Source organism: Zosterops lateralis (assembly GCF_965231275.1).
Source record: "Zosterops lateralis genome assembly, contig: HAP1_HAP1_SCAFFOLD_49, whole genome shotgun sequence".
In the NCBI taxonomy this organism is placed as follows: Eukaryota; Metazoa; Chordata; class Aves; order Passeriformes; family Zosteropidae; genus Zosterops; species Zosterops lateralis.
In genome coordinates this window covers 840,886-854,078 of record NW_028154614.1, presented here as the reverse complement: position 1 = coordinate 854,078, position 13,193 = coordinate 840,886, and the positions used below count along the sequence as shown (strand labels likewise).

Genomic DNA, 13,193 nt, shown 5'->3' with positions numbered 1-13,193 from the left:
TCTCTGTGTCATATGTGGGAAAATGTTTTAACTTAAGTACCGTGTTACCAAAATCTGTACTTTGACAGTAGAGAGAATCAGAAATAGAGTTTTGTGCTGTTGACTCTGCATTAGTAAAATAATCAAATGTATCTGGAATTTCTTGACTTGAAGAACTGACTGTATCTGGATCTGACACACTTATGTGACCACTGCCTTTATCAGAATGAGGGGATGCTGTTTCATACATGGTGGTGTCTGATCCATAATTAATAGTGGTTTCAAAATAATAGGCACTGTTCTCTTCTTGATTTTTCCAAATCTGCTGAAGTTCAGCAGTAATGGTTGGAGACTCTGGCGGTGTTGCGAACTTCTCAGTTCCACTGTCTGTATTCGTTTCATCTAGTGATGACTGATAGACTGGCAGGTTGTCACTAACATCAGGCTGTTCCAGTTCAAAGTCTGCTAAAGAACTACAGTCACTCATTGTGAATGGAATCCCTTCAGCTGAAGAGCTGTCACCAAATACATCAGCTGAAGCATTTTTTTCATCTGAATATATCGTTTTACAGTCATGCTTTGTAAGGGGAGAGTTTTCTATTATTTCATAGATGCTTAAATTCTCAATATCTGCATCTCTTCTGGAGCTACTGGGTGAAATAAAATGTACAATATCACTAGGTATACTTTTGTTGCCATTTAGACCAAGTTGTTCTTCACGGCTTTGCATTCCCTGCCTAAATTTTCTCGTGTGCCTGGGTTCATTATGTGAAACAATACCTTTTCTTTCTGGAGCACTTGGTGTAGCTTTTGTGATCTCAGACTGCAGCAGACCAGAGTTGTTTCTTACTTTCCTGTTTGGTGTTTGTGCATTGCTGTTCCGGTAATCTGTCCTTAAAAAAAAATAGTCCAGTATCATAAATATCTGTACTTTCATTACTGTCTATACTAGTTTGGACTTTTGGAAACACTGGTATTTTCTTCATGTTGATCTCAGTATTGCTTGGTTTCTGGTACTCTGCTTTGGGATTTGGTGAATGTACACCATTGCCAGAAAAATTTTGATACACAGTAGAAGTTTCTGTAGGAAAAATCTGTGTGTTTCTTAAAGAACGCTCATCACAAAACAATGTATTATGCTGTGTATTTGTTGGCTTGCTTGCAGAAGGCTCTCTGCTCAAGGTTTCATCTGAAAAAGCCTGATTAGAATATGTCTGTTCTGAACCTGAATTTTTGTTCCTGCTCATGAGTCTCCAAAGTCTTTCCAGGTAGGGTCTAGCAAAAGCACCCAGACAAAAAGCACAAAGAAATGTAATGACCACAGAGAGGGAGACAGCCAGTGCAAAGTTTGGCTGTGTTTCGTTCTGCCTAAAACCAGTGTTAGTGTCCCTGGCTTTTCTAACCAACAATGCTGAAACTTCTTCGTTCACCTCTATACTGTAAATGAGATACTTCTCTTTTCTTGTATTGAAAAGACACAAATATAATCCTTCAGCAGTTTTCTCAGCATTGTGTACCACTAAATTATTCATTTTATCCAGTGTCATATGAGGAAGACTCTGATTTTTTGAAATTCTGCCCTTAGGTGTCCACCAAGAGATTCTATTGCCTGAAATGAAAGAAAATACAAACTCAGTCTTTGTTAAAAGCATAGTGTACTTGGTTTGCAGGGTCCAGTGATGTTTTTAAGAATGTACACTGGACTATCTCTCATAATTTTAACCGTTTATTATAAACCCCATTTTCCTTTTATCCATCCCGAATAATTTGACATGGTACAAAGCCTGTTAAACCATATCGCGGGCCTGTGCCCACTGCCTGCCATCTAAAAACACACTACATACGGGGTCTTAATTGCAGACTTTACAATTTGTATTTTTGGCTTTGTCTTTGGAACAGCTTTTGTTCCCAGCTAAGTTTTGCTGCAGTCCAGTGTGCTGATGTTTATCCAGGTTTTTGTGACTCTTTTTGTAAGCAGACAAAGCAGGTGGCATTTCTGATATTTTCTTTTGGGGATGAAGTATTCCCAGGGGAAAGCCTTACCACCTCCAAGTGCTATTAGCCCTTTAAAGTTAAACCATTTTGCCTTATGGCTCGTGACAAATACACCTTCTGGTCTAAGTTTGGTCTTAGTTTTCAATCTGTGTGGTAAATCTTGGCTCTATAGGTTTTGTTACTTATACCCTCAATGATCTCTATTAATTTTAAATGTAAGCGAAGTGTGTGCTACGGTAGCTGTATGTTTTTAGAAGAAATAGAAATCTTTTTTCTCTGCAAATAAACTTTCATTTTATTTTGCTCTAGCTGAACACTGAAAACTGTTGCATCCTTCTTGGTTTTCTACATGCTTCAGAAGTGCCATCCCATTATTTGGCCCTTTGTTCAGTCCAAAATGAACCAATACGTTTGCAATGCATTACTTACTGAAACTTACTTGTATATTAATTGGCATCACTTCCTCCTTTGATGTAAGGAAGGAGATCAAGAGTCAGTAAACCTAACTTTAAAATATTCTAAGCAGAATACTACTTTCTTATGAAATATTTTTGCATGTTAAACTGTTACTTAGTAATTTTTAAACAGTGTCTTTAGAAACATACTTTTAAAAACCAGATTTATTTGACTATTCTGCATTCATTTGGATTTTAGCAGCATTTGGATGGAGTGCCTGATATACATACCTCTTATGTTGTCCAAGTTACAGGTCAGCACTGATGTCCCTTTTGGGACTGTGGCCCTTTTGACCAAAACTTCGTCCCTGCAGTTTAAATGGAAACTTGAAAGATACAGCAGAGGTTTCTGGGAGTTGTTGGCAGACTTATTGTATGAAAGGCTCCATTTTTTCCTTGTGGAGTCAAAGACAAAATGAAATAAATGTTTAAAAGCATTTAGCCTGCAGTTAAATATCCAGGCATTCTTTGACAAATACACTTCAAGTTGAAAAAAGTTCAAACTGAGTAGTATCTGTGGTAGAGGGATTGTCAGAGCATTTCCACGGAGATCCAAAACCTATTTGGAAATAATTCAGAATTAATTTGATAAGGCTCACAATGGAATCCTTATTCCAACATCTTACAACAGTGTTTTAGTGTACAAGCACTTCTGTAGTTCTATGAACAATACATCTGCTTAGGATTTCAATAATGTTGATCTAAGCTTTTTAATGCAGATGAAAAGTTTAAATTGTGGTGTTTAGAATTCTCCCATTGTAGACTTACCTTTGTGTGAATAGGGAGCTGCAGGGCTCTTGCCATGGAAGGGATGGAGGTAGAAGGGGACATGTATGTGTTTAAGGCAGTTATAGATTGGTTTGTGGCATAGAGAAATTGTGAATTTATGGTTGTATCTTGTACATTTTAGCATGTGTTTTCCTACATGTAAAAAGCAAATATAAAAAAATATTTTCACCATTTGCTCTAGTTTTTTATTTATACACTAGTATTATAATAAGAATCATATAATCATGCTTAATAGTTGGTAAATAATATCTTTAATGATTAAAATAAAATATTCTAACAGTTGTATTGCTTTACAACCTGTAATTTGTTGAGATCTCTGAAGGCATCTGGATGAATTTTAGTTATCTTGTTGTTTCGCAGGTCAATGTCCTTCAGCTGTGAACAGTTTTGAAAATCTTTTGGGTCAATATGTTGTATGGCATTGGATGACATATGGACAGTTTGTAAAGACTGCAGGAGGCCTAGTCCTAGGAAGAAAAAAAACCTATTTTACATTTTATAGTCTTGTTTTCCCAACTGCATCAAGTGTCTTTATAAAATGCTTTGCAACAAAATTCCTTCCATTCCACTATTGCAATGAGTAGCTGCAGCCTTTGTGTTATGCCTTTCCTGATCAGTGGTTGTCCCATTCTAAAAGCTGCATAGAATCAACAGCTAGCACATTAAAATATTCCGTTAATGAATGTCTTAAAAACTGACACTTTCATAAAAGCACTAGCATTTCTTTGTGCTATCAAAATTATTTTGATCTCCGTACTTTGTGCAAGCTTCTCTGGAGAACTAGAGGTAGGAAAGGAATGTGAAAAGGGTAAAATATATTGAGTTGACAAGTTCCTAATATGTTAATTGTAAGTAAAAGATAAAGATGAAAAAGGTGATACAGTATCTCCTATCCATTTGCATGGGTGGTTTCATGGGAGTTTTTCATCTGTGGAATTATTTGAACTATATTCTTAGGATGTAAAAGAAATGAAAACAAAACCATGTTGTTGCTTGTGCCCGTCTGCCTGTGAATTATGAAGCATGGCAGTATAATCTTCAGTGTATCCTAGTTACAATAACATCCACGTTACATCAGAACACTTGGTAGCTGGAGACACCTCATTTTTTTGAGGTGCTGCGAAGGCAGCCCTGAAGCTCCAGCCTGCAAGGCCCAAGGGAGAGGCAGACGTTTGAACACTCAGCATTCCCACTGATGATGAGTGTTCAGCACCACAGTGTCACGCTGAAGTGATTTTTGGGCATTGTTGAGAAGCTGCTACTTCTTAACAATTTTGCCCTTGGTGTCACCTTGTTTACCAGAACTAGCTTTTCTCAGCCAGCAGCTCTGTTTGCAGAGTAATTGATCTTCGGGTTTATTGTGAAAAGCAGAGGGAATGATTCATTCCTGGTATAAAACTAGAGGTGGGTGATAGGAAAGGCATACAGAAGTTCTGTAAGTTCATAAATTCATCACTGCACCTGTGTGAGGAATTGTACTGTGGCTACTTCCCTGAATTTAAGCTTGTGCCAAAAATATACACTGGTATGGCAGCAGCCTCACTCCTGGGGAGCTGGGAGAAGGGTTTCTCTGTGGGAAACCTCTGCTGTAGAACTGCTGTTTGTGTTTTCTTTCCAGAGCTTAAACCTCAGAATTTTAGTGAAGTATTCTGGACAAGAAGAATGTTTTGAACATGTATTTAAATGAATATAGGATTAAAGTATAACTTAAAGTATGGTGGTACCATGCACAGCAATGTGAACTTAAAAAATTTGAGTCTCTTATAGAAGAGGATTCATCTGACTGACCTTCTAAGGCATCTTTTAATGGGCAGTCATATTTATCTATAAAACCAAATCAAATCTTCATCAATGTATTTTATAATGTAAGGTTTTTATACTGTCTATATAGATACCTTGTCTGTACAAACACGACAAAATCATTAAGTGATATGGGTTTTCTTTGTGCCAGAGAATTATTTAACAGCATAAAAGGAGAACAGAACTTTTATGACCCTGTGTAGGGGAAAATACATTATCATCTTTGCGTGACTTTGTGGGGTAAGTGGTATTTTTGTCATCACTTGTCCTGTATTTTCAAACTCTAATGAATCTGATGGTGTTATCAGACATCAATAAATTCAACATATTGTATAGGACAGCATTGTTCATCTGGTAGCTTCTGCTTCATTTAAATAATTTGGCCACTATGAATCATCCCTGCATAAAGGTTAAGCTCCCAGCATAGTTCAGTGACCAGCAAAGCCTTTCTCAAAATCTCTTGAAACCTTACAGCCCTCTCCTGTTACACCAAGGTGTCACTGTGATTGAGTATTAAGGGTACTGAGCAAAATTGTTTGGAATGAACAAAATATATTTTCCTGTCTCTGAAATACTGAAACTGCAGGAAGTTTTATTTAATAGTGTTGATTTCCTTCTGAAGGGTAGTATGAAATTCATAGTCTGTAATTTTTTTGACCTTTAAGGTTCACAACTGGAATGTGGAGGCTGATGTTTTTCCAAAGATCCTTATTCTCCTTTCTATACAACAAGCAAGAATACTGCTCCAGTTATATTTGACTACTATTAACACAGTACAGTTGCTAAGACTATTAAAAAACCTAATAAAGTAAACAAACAACTGATTTACTTCTACCTCTATATTTGCCAGTGAAACTTTCCCTCACCTTAAGCATAATAAATTGGGAAAGTCACACTCTAGATTCAGTAAGGTATAGAAATTATATCCAAAACCAACCTACCCCTTGGGAGTCAAGTCCTTAAAGATTTTTGAAATGCTTACCTCTTGGAACTGTATTAAGATTATTTCTTTCAACTGACAGTACTTTCAAAGCAAGCAGGAGACGATCAACAATGCTGTACTTTTTAGACCCGTGTGCAGGTGTAGGCATATCCAGTGTGAGGGTGTGGATGGCATTACCATTGAGGTTTAGAGTTTCTAAAATGGGTAAATTTGTACAAGTAGTTAAAGTGAGTTCGGAAAGCAGGTTGTTACTGAGGTTCAGGTGTTTTAGCATCCACTCTTCATTTCTTCCATCAGAGCACACAAAAGTTCTAATATTACTGTAACTCAAATCAGCTGTTACTGCTGGTTTTGATGTATCTTCTGGAATAGTAGATATTCTGGTAAAAGAGCAATTCAGTAAGAACTGCCCATCCCAGTGGCACTCTGAACGGTGATGTGTAGCAGGAAGAATACGCTGTGACTTGGTTCCCACTGATCCAGGAAGATTAAAGTAAAGGACCACAGCTATGACATGCAAGTGAAGGTTATCCATAGTATCTAAATCTAAAATGTAGAATTATGGTTAAATTCAGCACAACAAGAACAGAAAGTAAATGTAGTTTGACATTTAAAAAAACATTTTAAAAAATCAACACCAAATAACCACAGCATTACCAACATTCTGCATTAAATAGAATGGAGTCTTATTTTCAAAAAGTACATTAATAAACTGGTAACCTCCCCCTCCCTCCATCTATCCCAAAAAACAATTAGAACCTTTTTTTCTTTTCCAGCCTTTTGTCGAGAAACACAGCTTCTTGGGAGCTTGAGATCTAACAACAGTGGAAACTTTTGAACTCTGCTTCAGGTACTGCACACAATTACACTAAGCAAAGTCCACCACATACAATCTATGACAAAGGGGTGTGGAACAATTTTTATACTTCCAGGTTCTTACACATTCTTCATATTCTTAAAATAAACACTTCTGAACAGCAGCTGCATTGTAAAATTTATTGTATTATTTCAAAACAAACGTTTGAAATTCTACAGCCTTTCACCCATTGGAACAACCACCACACTTAGAGATGGTGAGAACTCTTCACATGCAAGTTGTTTCAGCGTACCCAGTATAGCATTTTACACAGGCATGTAGAATGCACTTTATACACAAAAAATCTTAAGTGCATCTGTGGGACTGAAATAAACAGTGTTCTACTCTATGCTTTTAATACATACAGAAAAATGTACCTTAGGCAGTTAGAAGATAAATAAATGCTCAACAGAAGGCATGTGTGGTGCCAACGTTTATCAAACTGCATAATATAAATGTAAAATATATTAACAATACATAGTGGCTAGCAAATTTGATAATTTATTTCATTTGGTATTTTTATGACTGGTTTTGCTACATTTTGACAAAAAAAATCCACACTTGAAAAAAAATTCTGCAGATCATGATTTAAGAGTACCTTTGTGACAAAATCTTTCAGCTGTACATTGCACACAGTATTTTAAAAAGAACTCTTGATAATTATGGGAATCCAATACTAGCATATAGACATGTCAGTATTAATCAGAGAAGAGCTTTAATACGTGTGTAATCTAGTTGACCAAGGCATTTTCAAGATGTATGTCAGCTTTGAGGATACTGCTCTTTATATTTTGTGTTTCCATTTGTATACAGAAAGTGACAAGCTGCCATTAGCATGAGTGACAATTTGAAAAATGTTAGTTTATTTCCTCCTTTTAACTGTAACAGAAATTGAGTTACCGCTTAGCAGCAAAGATGGGTGTAAAGCAGCAAAATGTGTGTTAAAGTGTTTAGTAACTATTATCTCTGATAAAAGTCTGAGGTCCATAAAGACAGTATGCAAAATGTTAGTACTTCCCCGTAATCTTTAGTGTGAGAACTCAGTGGTTTTTGCTACATTATATTCTGCTTATTCTGATTTTGTCAGAACGGCTCCACTGCTGACCAGCCCCAAATCCCCAACAACTACTGAGCATCAAAATCTGCCTTTGAGCAGTGAGAGAAATACAACTCCTCTGACCTCCCCCATGTGCTGTAATGCCTGACTTATGAATATCCCTCCAGCAACCACTTCCACCCATACACGTTCTGCATGAGCGTTTACTGCCTTCCATGAAGTTCAGAAATTGGGGCCTTAGAGTTGAATTTCTTGTTACAGCAGGAGCTGATTTGTATTTTATGGAATCCTATGTACTTTAAGCACTGTAAAACAAGGGTAGATGGTTTACCTTCATGTAACAAATAATCAGTTCTGAAGTTAATGTGCAAAACTCATGCAACTTGAAGGTAATGAAGGGTGTGCTTATCAAAAATCTTGTCAAAAAGCTGTTACAAACAGTTTTTTGAGACCTCCAATATTAAGATTACTTGACGCTACTGCTAAACCAAGCTATTTTAAACTGAAGAAATACATGGGGTGGGGAAAGAAAGAATCTTATAAATAGCTGGTTTATTTTTAGCTCAAAACACATCACTGCTGCAAATGCCACTGGAAGGCTGCAGCAGGCCCCAGTTCACCATAGTTTCACTGTTGACAAATTCTGATACACATAGTCTGATGTCCTCCCACCACGTTTAGAATTACAAAACTGCAGTTTAACTTCAGAATTTAATTCCGATGTTTCAGTAATGCATCAGTACTGAAAATTATGGGGAAGGAGAGAACTGACGTCAGACACTGCTGCAACAGTTAAGCTTAGATTATTACCTATCGAGTAATGGACTCAGACACTGTTCACATTAGAGCACCTCGGAAAACACTATTTTTGGGTAGTAAGCAAGTTGTAAGTACATCTTTAAAAACGTACTTCTAATATAAACACATTTTGTAAGTATTTCACATAAATTAAACAACTGCAGAATGCATTAACTGCACAGACAGAATGGAAGTTCAAGCAACACTTCAATAACTGCAAGACTACTTCAAAATTCAAGTTACATTTCCATACTCAGTATTACTTTGCAAATATTATTTATGATAGCACAGTTTTTTTAATAACATGAGAATACATGGCAGAAATCATGTGATATTTTTAAGTGAATCTGGCATTACCCCTCAGTACACATCTGGTAAACCACCTAAGTTTGGGGTAAATCAATGTATCAACAAGAAAGCAGAGAAAAGTCTGCCACTTCAGCCATCCTAGGAGAATCTATTTTCAACAAAAAGTTGACATTCGTGTTGAAGTACTTCAGACTGTGGTTATATTCTCAGCAGTCTTCAAGGTCTTGAGACAGGACAAAAACCTCCTCAAGAGACTACTGTAGGCAGTAGAGGTGTTGCCAAGATCATGTTCTTTTACATATATTCTACTGATCCCAATTCGAGAAGGTACTTCAGTATGCACGTACACTGAAAGCTTATAGATTCAGTGCCAGTACTGCAGCTAACAGGATGATGGCCTAATACTGCTGACTGTAACAGCCTTTCCTTAAAAATACAGTGTAAGAAATGTTAGCATAAACTGCTGCAAAAAAAGAAACCCTTGAAGGCATGCAATTACTTCATACAAATATGTGTAAACACGGAGGAGACCTGTCCCTGCAGCAGTTTCTTTCAGTGCGTGGCTCCACAGGGGTTGACAGAGGTCTGGCAGCCCATGTTGTGCCCTGTCACCTGAACCTTGAACAGCGTCCCGTCCGCACACATGCACAGCTTGAAGCGCAGCCAGTTGCCGTTATTGAACTGTTCCCCGTGAGAAGAACTTGGCAGTCGTGACGGGCTGACCATCACAGTTCCGTTCAGGATGATGCTGTTTTCCTAGTAAGGAGACAGGAAAAAAAAAAAAAGAAGTTGTAGAATTACAACTTCTAATGTAAATAAGGCATATTGTTTTTGAGAAGGACAAGCTGGTTTAATGGATAAATAACACGTCTAGGATGGCTGTAGAATCAACAGTAAAAAAAAAGGTATGTATGCAAATGTTTAATTTTTTAATAACAATTACAGCAATGCCTGTGGATTTCTTGACTATATACAGCAATGTACTTTGCTATTTCAGTGGTGTATTGATATTGAGAAAGACAGCAGTAGGGTGACTTTACATTCTTATTAGCAAATGCAGTAAATATAAAATATGGACATGAAACAGGAAAGAGTGTTTGAATTCATGCATGAAATTCATTCACATTTGAAAGTGCATATACCTTTATTTTTATCCTTTTTTTCCATCGTTCTATATATACTACCATCTTAATCTCCAAAAATCTTAAAGAAATGCCAGTGAATCTTAGAGCAGCAGCACAGAATGCTCCAAACTATATGCTCTGCTCTTCTGGCAAACATTGCCATCCCTGGTTAAGCTTTCAGAGGAGATTAACTTCCTTTGGTATTCATGCCAGTACAGAGGCCAATATATTAGCTTTAACTGCATTGTAGGTTTTTGGTGTCTTAATAGCGGTAAATCAATATTACCTGGAACTATTCAACCACTACTTAACTGCAAAGTAATAAACCATCTATTTAAATCCAAATGACTTCTGTGCATGAGTAATTTTATAAAATTTGAAATGACATAAAGCTACATCAGTTTACTATCAGCCTAGATTTGAAACTAAGCTGTTAGAAGAATTGCTTTAATTTGAAATACTTACTGCTTTAAGTTCCATGTTTCCACCTATTCGAAACTCAATTGTCTTGCCTGTGATGAAAACACCTTCATTTCCCCGGACAATGGCACGACCATCAACCTTTATGTTTAGATCGCTGGTTGCATTGCTGGTAATCTAAGAACATAACCAAAAAAGCTGTATTACACCTTAATGAAAATGTGCTACTTGCATTTGTCTGAGTAACTTTAATTACCTTAAGAGTAGTGCTGTGCAATGTAATAAAAACCTTGAATGTACTTTTTGCCCTTCTGCCATTAGCTTCTGCATATTTGTTATTTCCCACGTTCAGTTTCAAAACAAGATCAGTGAATTTTGGAAGGTATGTGAAATTAATTTTTCTTGTATAAAAAAAACCAAATTTATATGACAATTTTATGAGATACACAGCTAACACTTGTACCAAATACAGGCTTCCTGTTAAGACAGATGATGTAAATTTACCCCTCATTTTCACTTAACCTGTTCCTCCTGTGTATTCATAGTTGTGAGTGGTTTTTCTGCAACACGATTGCTCAGTGTTTCCAAAGGCACACTCAACCCTCTATAAAACCACTAACCCAACTCTACTTTTACACAAACAAACAATGGGCTGTATTCTTATTACTTACAAAAGATAAGAGACATACCCTCTCTGTAGAGGCCTTTTGTACATTCAATATTTTAACTCCATTTGGCAGATGAAATTCATGGGTTTGTTCGTGGGTCAACAAATTCCATGCCAATATCGCTGGTAATAGAAGTTTTGTCTTTTTCCACGCTAAGCTTGGTTGTTCCTTGCTGAAATACAATCTTCAGAAACAAAGTCATGAACTTAATGATGTTTCAAATTAGCAATGTGAGTGTAATTCTCTAGTGTTGCTCACAAACTTTCAATTCATGTTATAACTTACAGGCTGATTATTCCCAGTGATCACCAAGTCTTCATTCCGTCTCCCTCCTACAGTGCTTTTATATAAGGGATGTATAACACCCATGTCAGACACTTGCTTAAACCGCAGTAAGCCACTCTCATGGAATTCCATACTGTCACAACCATTGGGACCAATTCTTACCACTGCCCAGATAACCAGGGTAATCTGAAAGAGAAACACATTTTCAATCATCATGTTGATTGTTCGGATCTTCCTACCACAATTATTGTATTAATTAGATGTTTTATTTGAACAATTATTAATATCAATGTTTAAGTGAGGCTTAAGTATGAGTTTACTGTAGTCTGTTCCTATTGAAAACATCGTAACACATTTAATTATGAAAAGCATTTAAAATTATTTTTAGACTTATTAGAAACAGTAGCTAAAATTATTTCTATATATATAAAATGTTAAATTGCATCCACAGTTACATCTTTCTTTTGTTTAAGGGTAACCACTGACTAAACAGATTTCCTGAACAGTTCAGCTTGGTATATACTTAACGTTGAACTGCAAGAATGCATCCTCAGAGATGGATGTGCAATTACAAAAAATAATTTATTATTTCTCATTGACCAAGCAATAAAAATGTGGTTATTAGAACAATGAAGTTTTAAAGTGCAGTACCTAGTTAATTCTAAATGTTCACATACAGCTCTGTAATGTAAAATATAACCATATTTTATATGCCATATATCCTGAATTCATATGTACTAGTAACACTTCTCATGGGGTGACCATGAGAACCGAAATAACCATGCCTGAATTGACACCATTCTTCCATCTAATCTTGCTCAGACTACAAAAGAACTAAAAAGAAAGGAGAAAAGTGGGAATCTCCTTCAGTACATTATAAGTCCTTGGCCATCCTGGAAGTTTTATTTTTTTAGTGAACTGTCAGAATGAAACACGACCTAATGTTACTTACGCTATAGCTATTATACTCACAATCAGATTGATGACGGCCAAAATAAAAAGAACAACAATCACACATATGGCCAAGTTGCCTTTCCTGCCACGTAACCCTGTCTTATGGAGACGGTCTTCATCAATTGGAATGTATCCTGCTTTGAAGTTGCTGTTGTGCTCCTTATTAACGTTCCTGCGTTCCACAGCCTTCTCTCGCATAGACTTCTTCACCGGGCCGTTAGAGCTTTGCTGTAACACAGGGCATGGGTTAGCTTCAAAAGGCACGTAAATTAGCTACAATGACACACACATATGTATGCAAACAATGTAAACTGACTGGTGGAATATACTGGATATTATGTTGAGAATAATTTTTCCGTCTGCCACCCTGCTGTCAGAATACACACTTAGAACCACAGCAACCTCTGCTAACATAATGACTAAATTTAAAATCCAGATACTTTCAGACAATATATGACTTTAATATTTATCATGGCAGATGGGAATTATTAATTATATTGTTACAGTTAAAAACCTAAAACCAGCTACCAAGAAATTCATCAAGTTTTTACCTCTCAGAGATGATACAGGACATAATCCTGCACGTCATCTGCCAGTACACAGGATTTTAGTTCCCTCCGTGCTCATATGTGATAGACTCTCAGTGACTATTCAAGAAGAGCATGGTGGATACAGTTTTTAAATTAGTTTGACAGTACAGGGTTTGCATTCAACTCCTGTTGCTTGCATGCAGCATCGAGAAAGATACTGTGAGGCTTCAC

General features: G+C 36.6%; 3 protein-coding genes across 3 annotated transcripts in view; all 3 read right to left on the bottom strand.

The window, feature by feature from the left end:
• LOC310923354 (leucine-rich repeat-containing protein 66-like) overlaps positions 1-1,631 on the bottom strand; it is a gene marked incomplete at both ends in the record, with an annotated part of 60,221 nt that extends 58,590 nt beyond the window's left edge. The window contains one exon of the mRNA XM_083885394.1: positions 911-1,631. Within this exon, the coding sequence (XP_083741520.1) occupies positions 911-1,631 (721 nt within the window). The remainder of the gene's footprint in view (positions 1-910) is intronic.
• A 1,557-nt stretch (positions 1,632-3,188) lies between these two features.
• Positions 3,189-6,674, bottom strand: LOC310923376 (leucine-rich repeat-containing protein 66-like). Its single transcript, XM_083885409.1, has 2 exons — positions 6,001-6,674; positions 3,189-3,685 (listed from the first exon to the last, which is right to left on the bottom strand). The coding sequence occupies exons 1-2, from the start codon at positions 6,494-6,496 to the stop codon at positions 3,492-3,494; spliced, it is 690 nt and encodes a 229-aa protein (XP_083741535.1). The 5' UTR covers positions 6,497-6,674; the 3' UTR covers positions 3,189-3,491.
• Positions 6,675-9,382: 2,708 nt separating this feature from the next.
• LOC310923373 (beta-sarcoglycan-like) lies at positions 9,383-12,657 on the bottom strand. Its single transcript, XM_083885407.1, is given in 6 exon segments — positions 9,383-9,737; positions 10,571-10,702; positions 11,215-11,281; positions 11,283-11,377; positions 11,479-11,664; positions 12,451-12,657. Coding segments are annotated over 6 exon segments (864 nt in total). The 5' UTR covers positions 12,631-12,657; the 3' UTR covers positions 9,383-9,533.
• Between the last annotated feature and the right edge of the window lie 536 nt (positions 12,658-13,193).

Excerpts from the sequence above, each read along its gene's own strand:
- LOC310923376 (XM_083885409.1), bottom strand. The coding sequence starts at position 6,496 with ATGGATAACCTTCACTTGCATGTCATAGCTGTGGTCCTTTACTTTAAT. Across the intron at positions 3,686-6,000 it reads TCTTAATACAGTTCCAAGAG|GACTAGGCCTCCTGCAGTCT; the intron begins GTAAGCATTTCA and ends TTTTCTTCCTAG.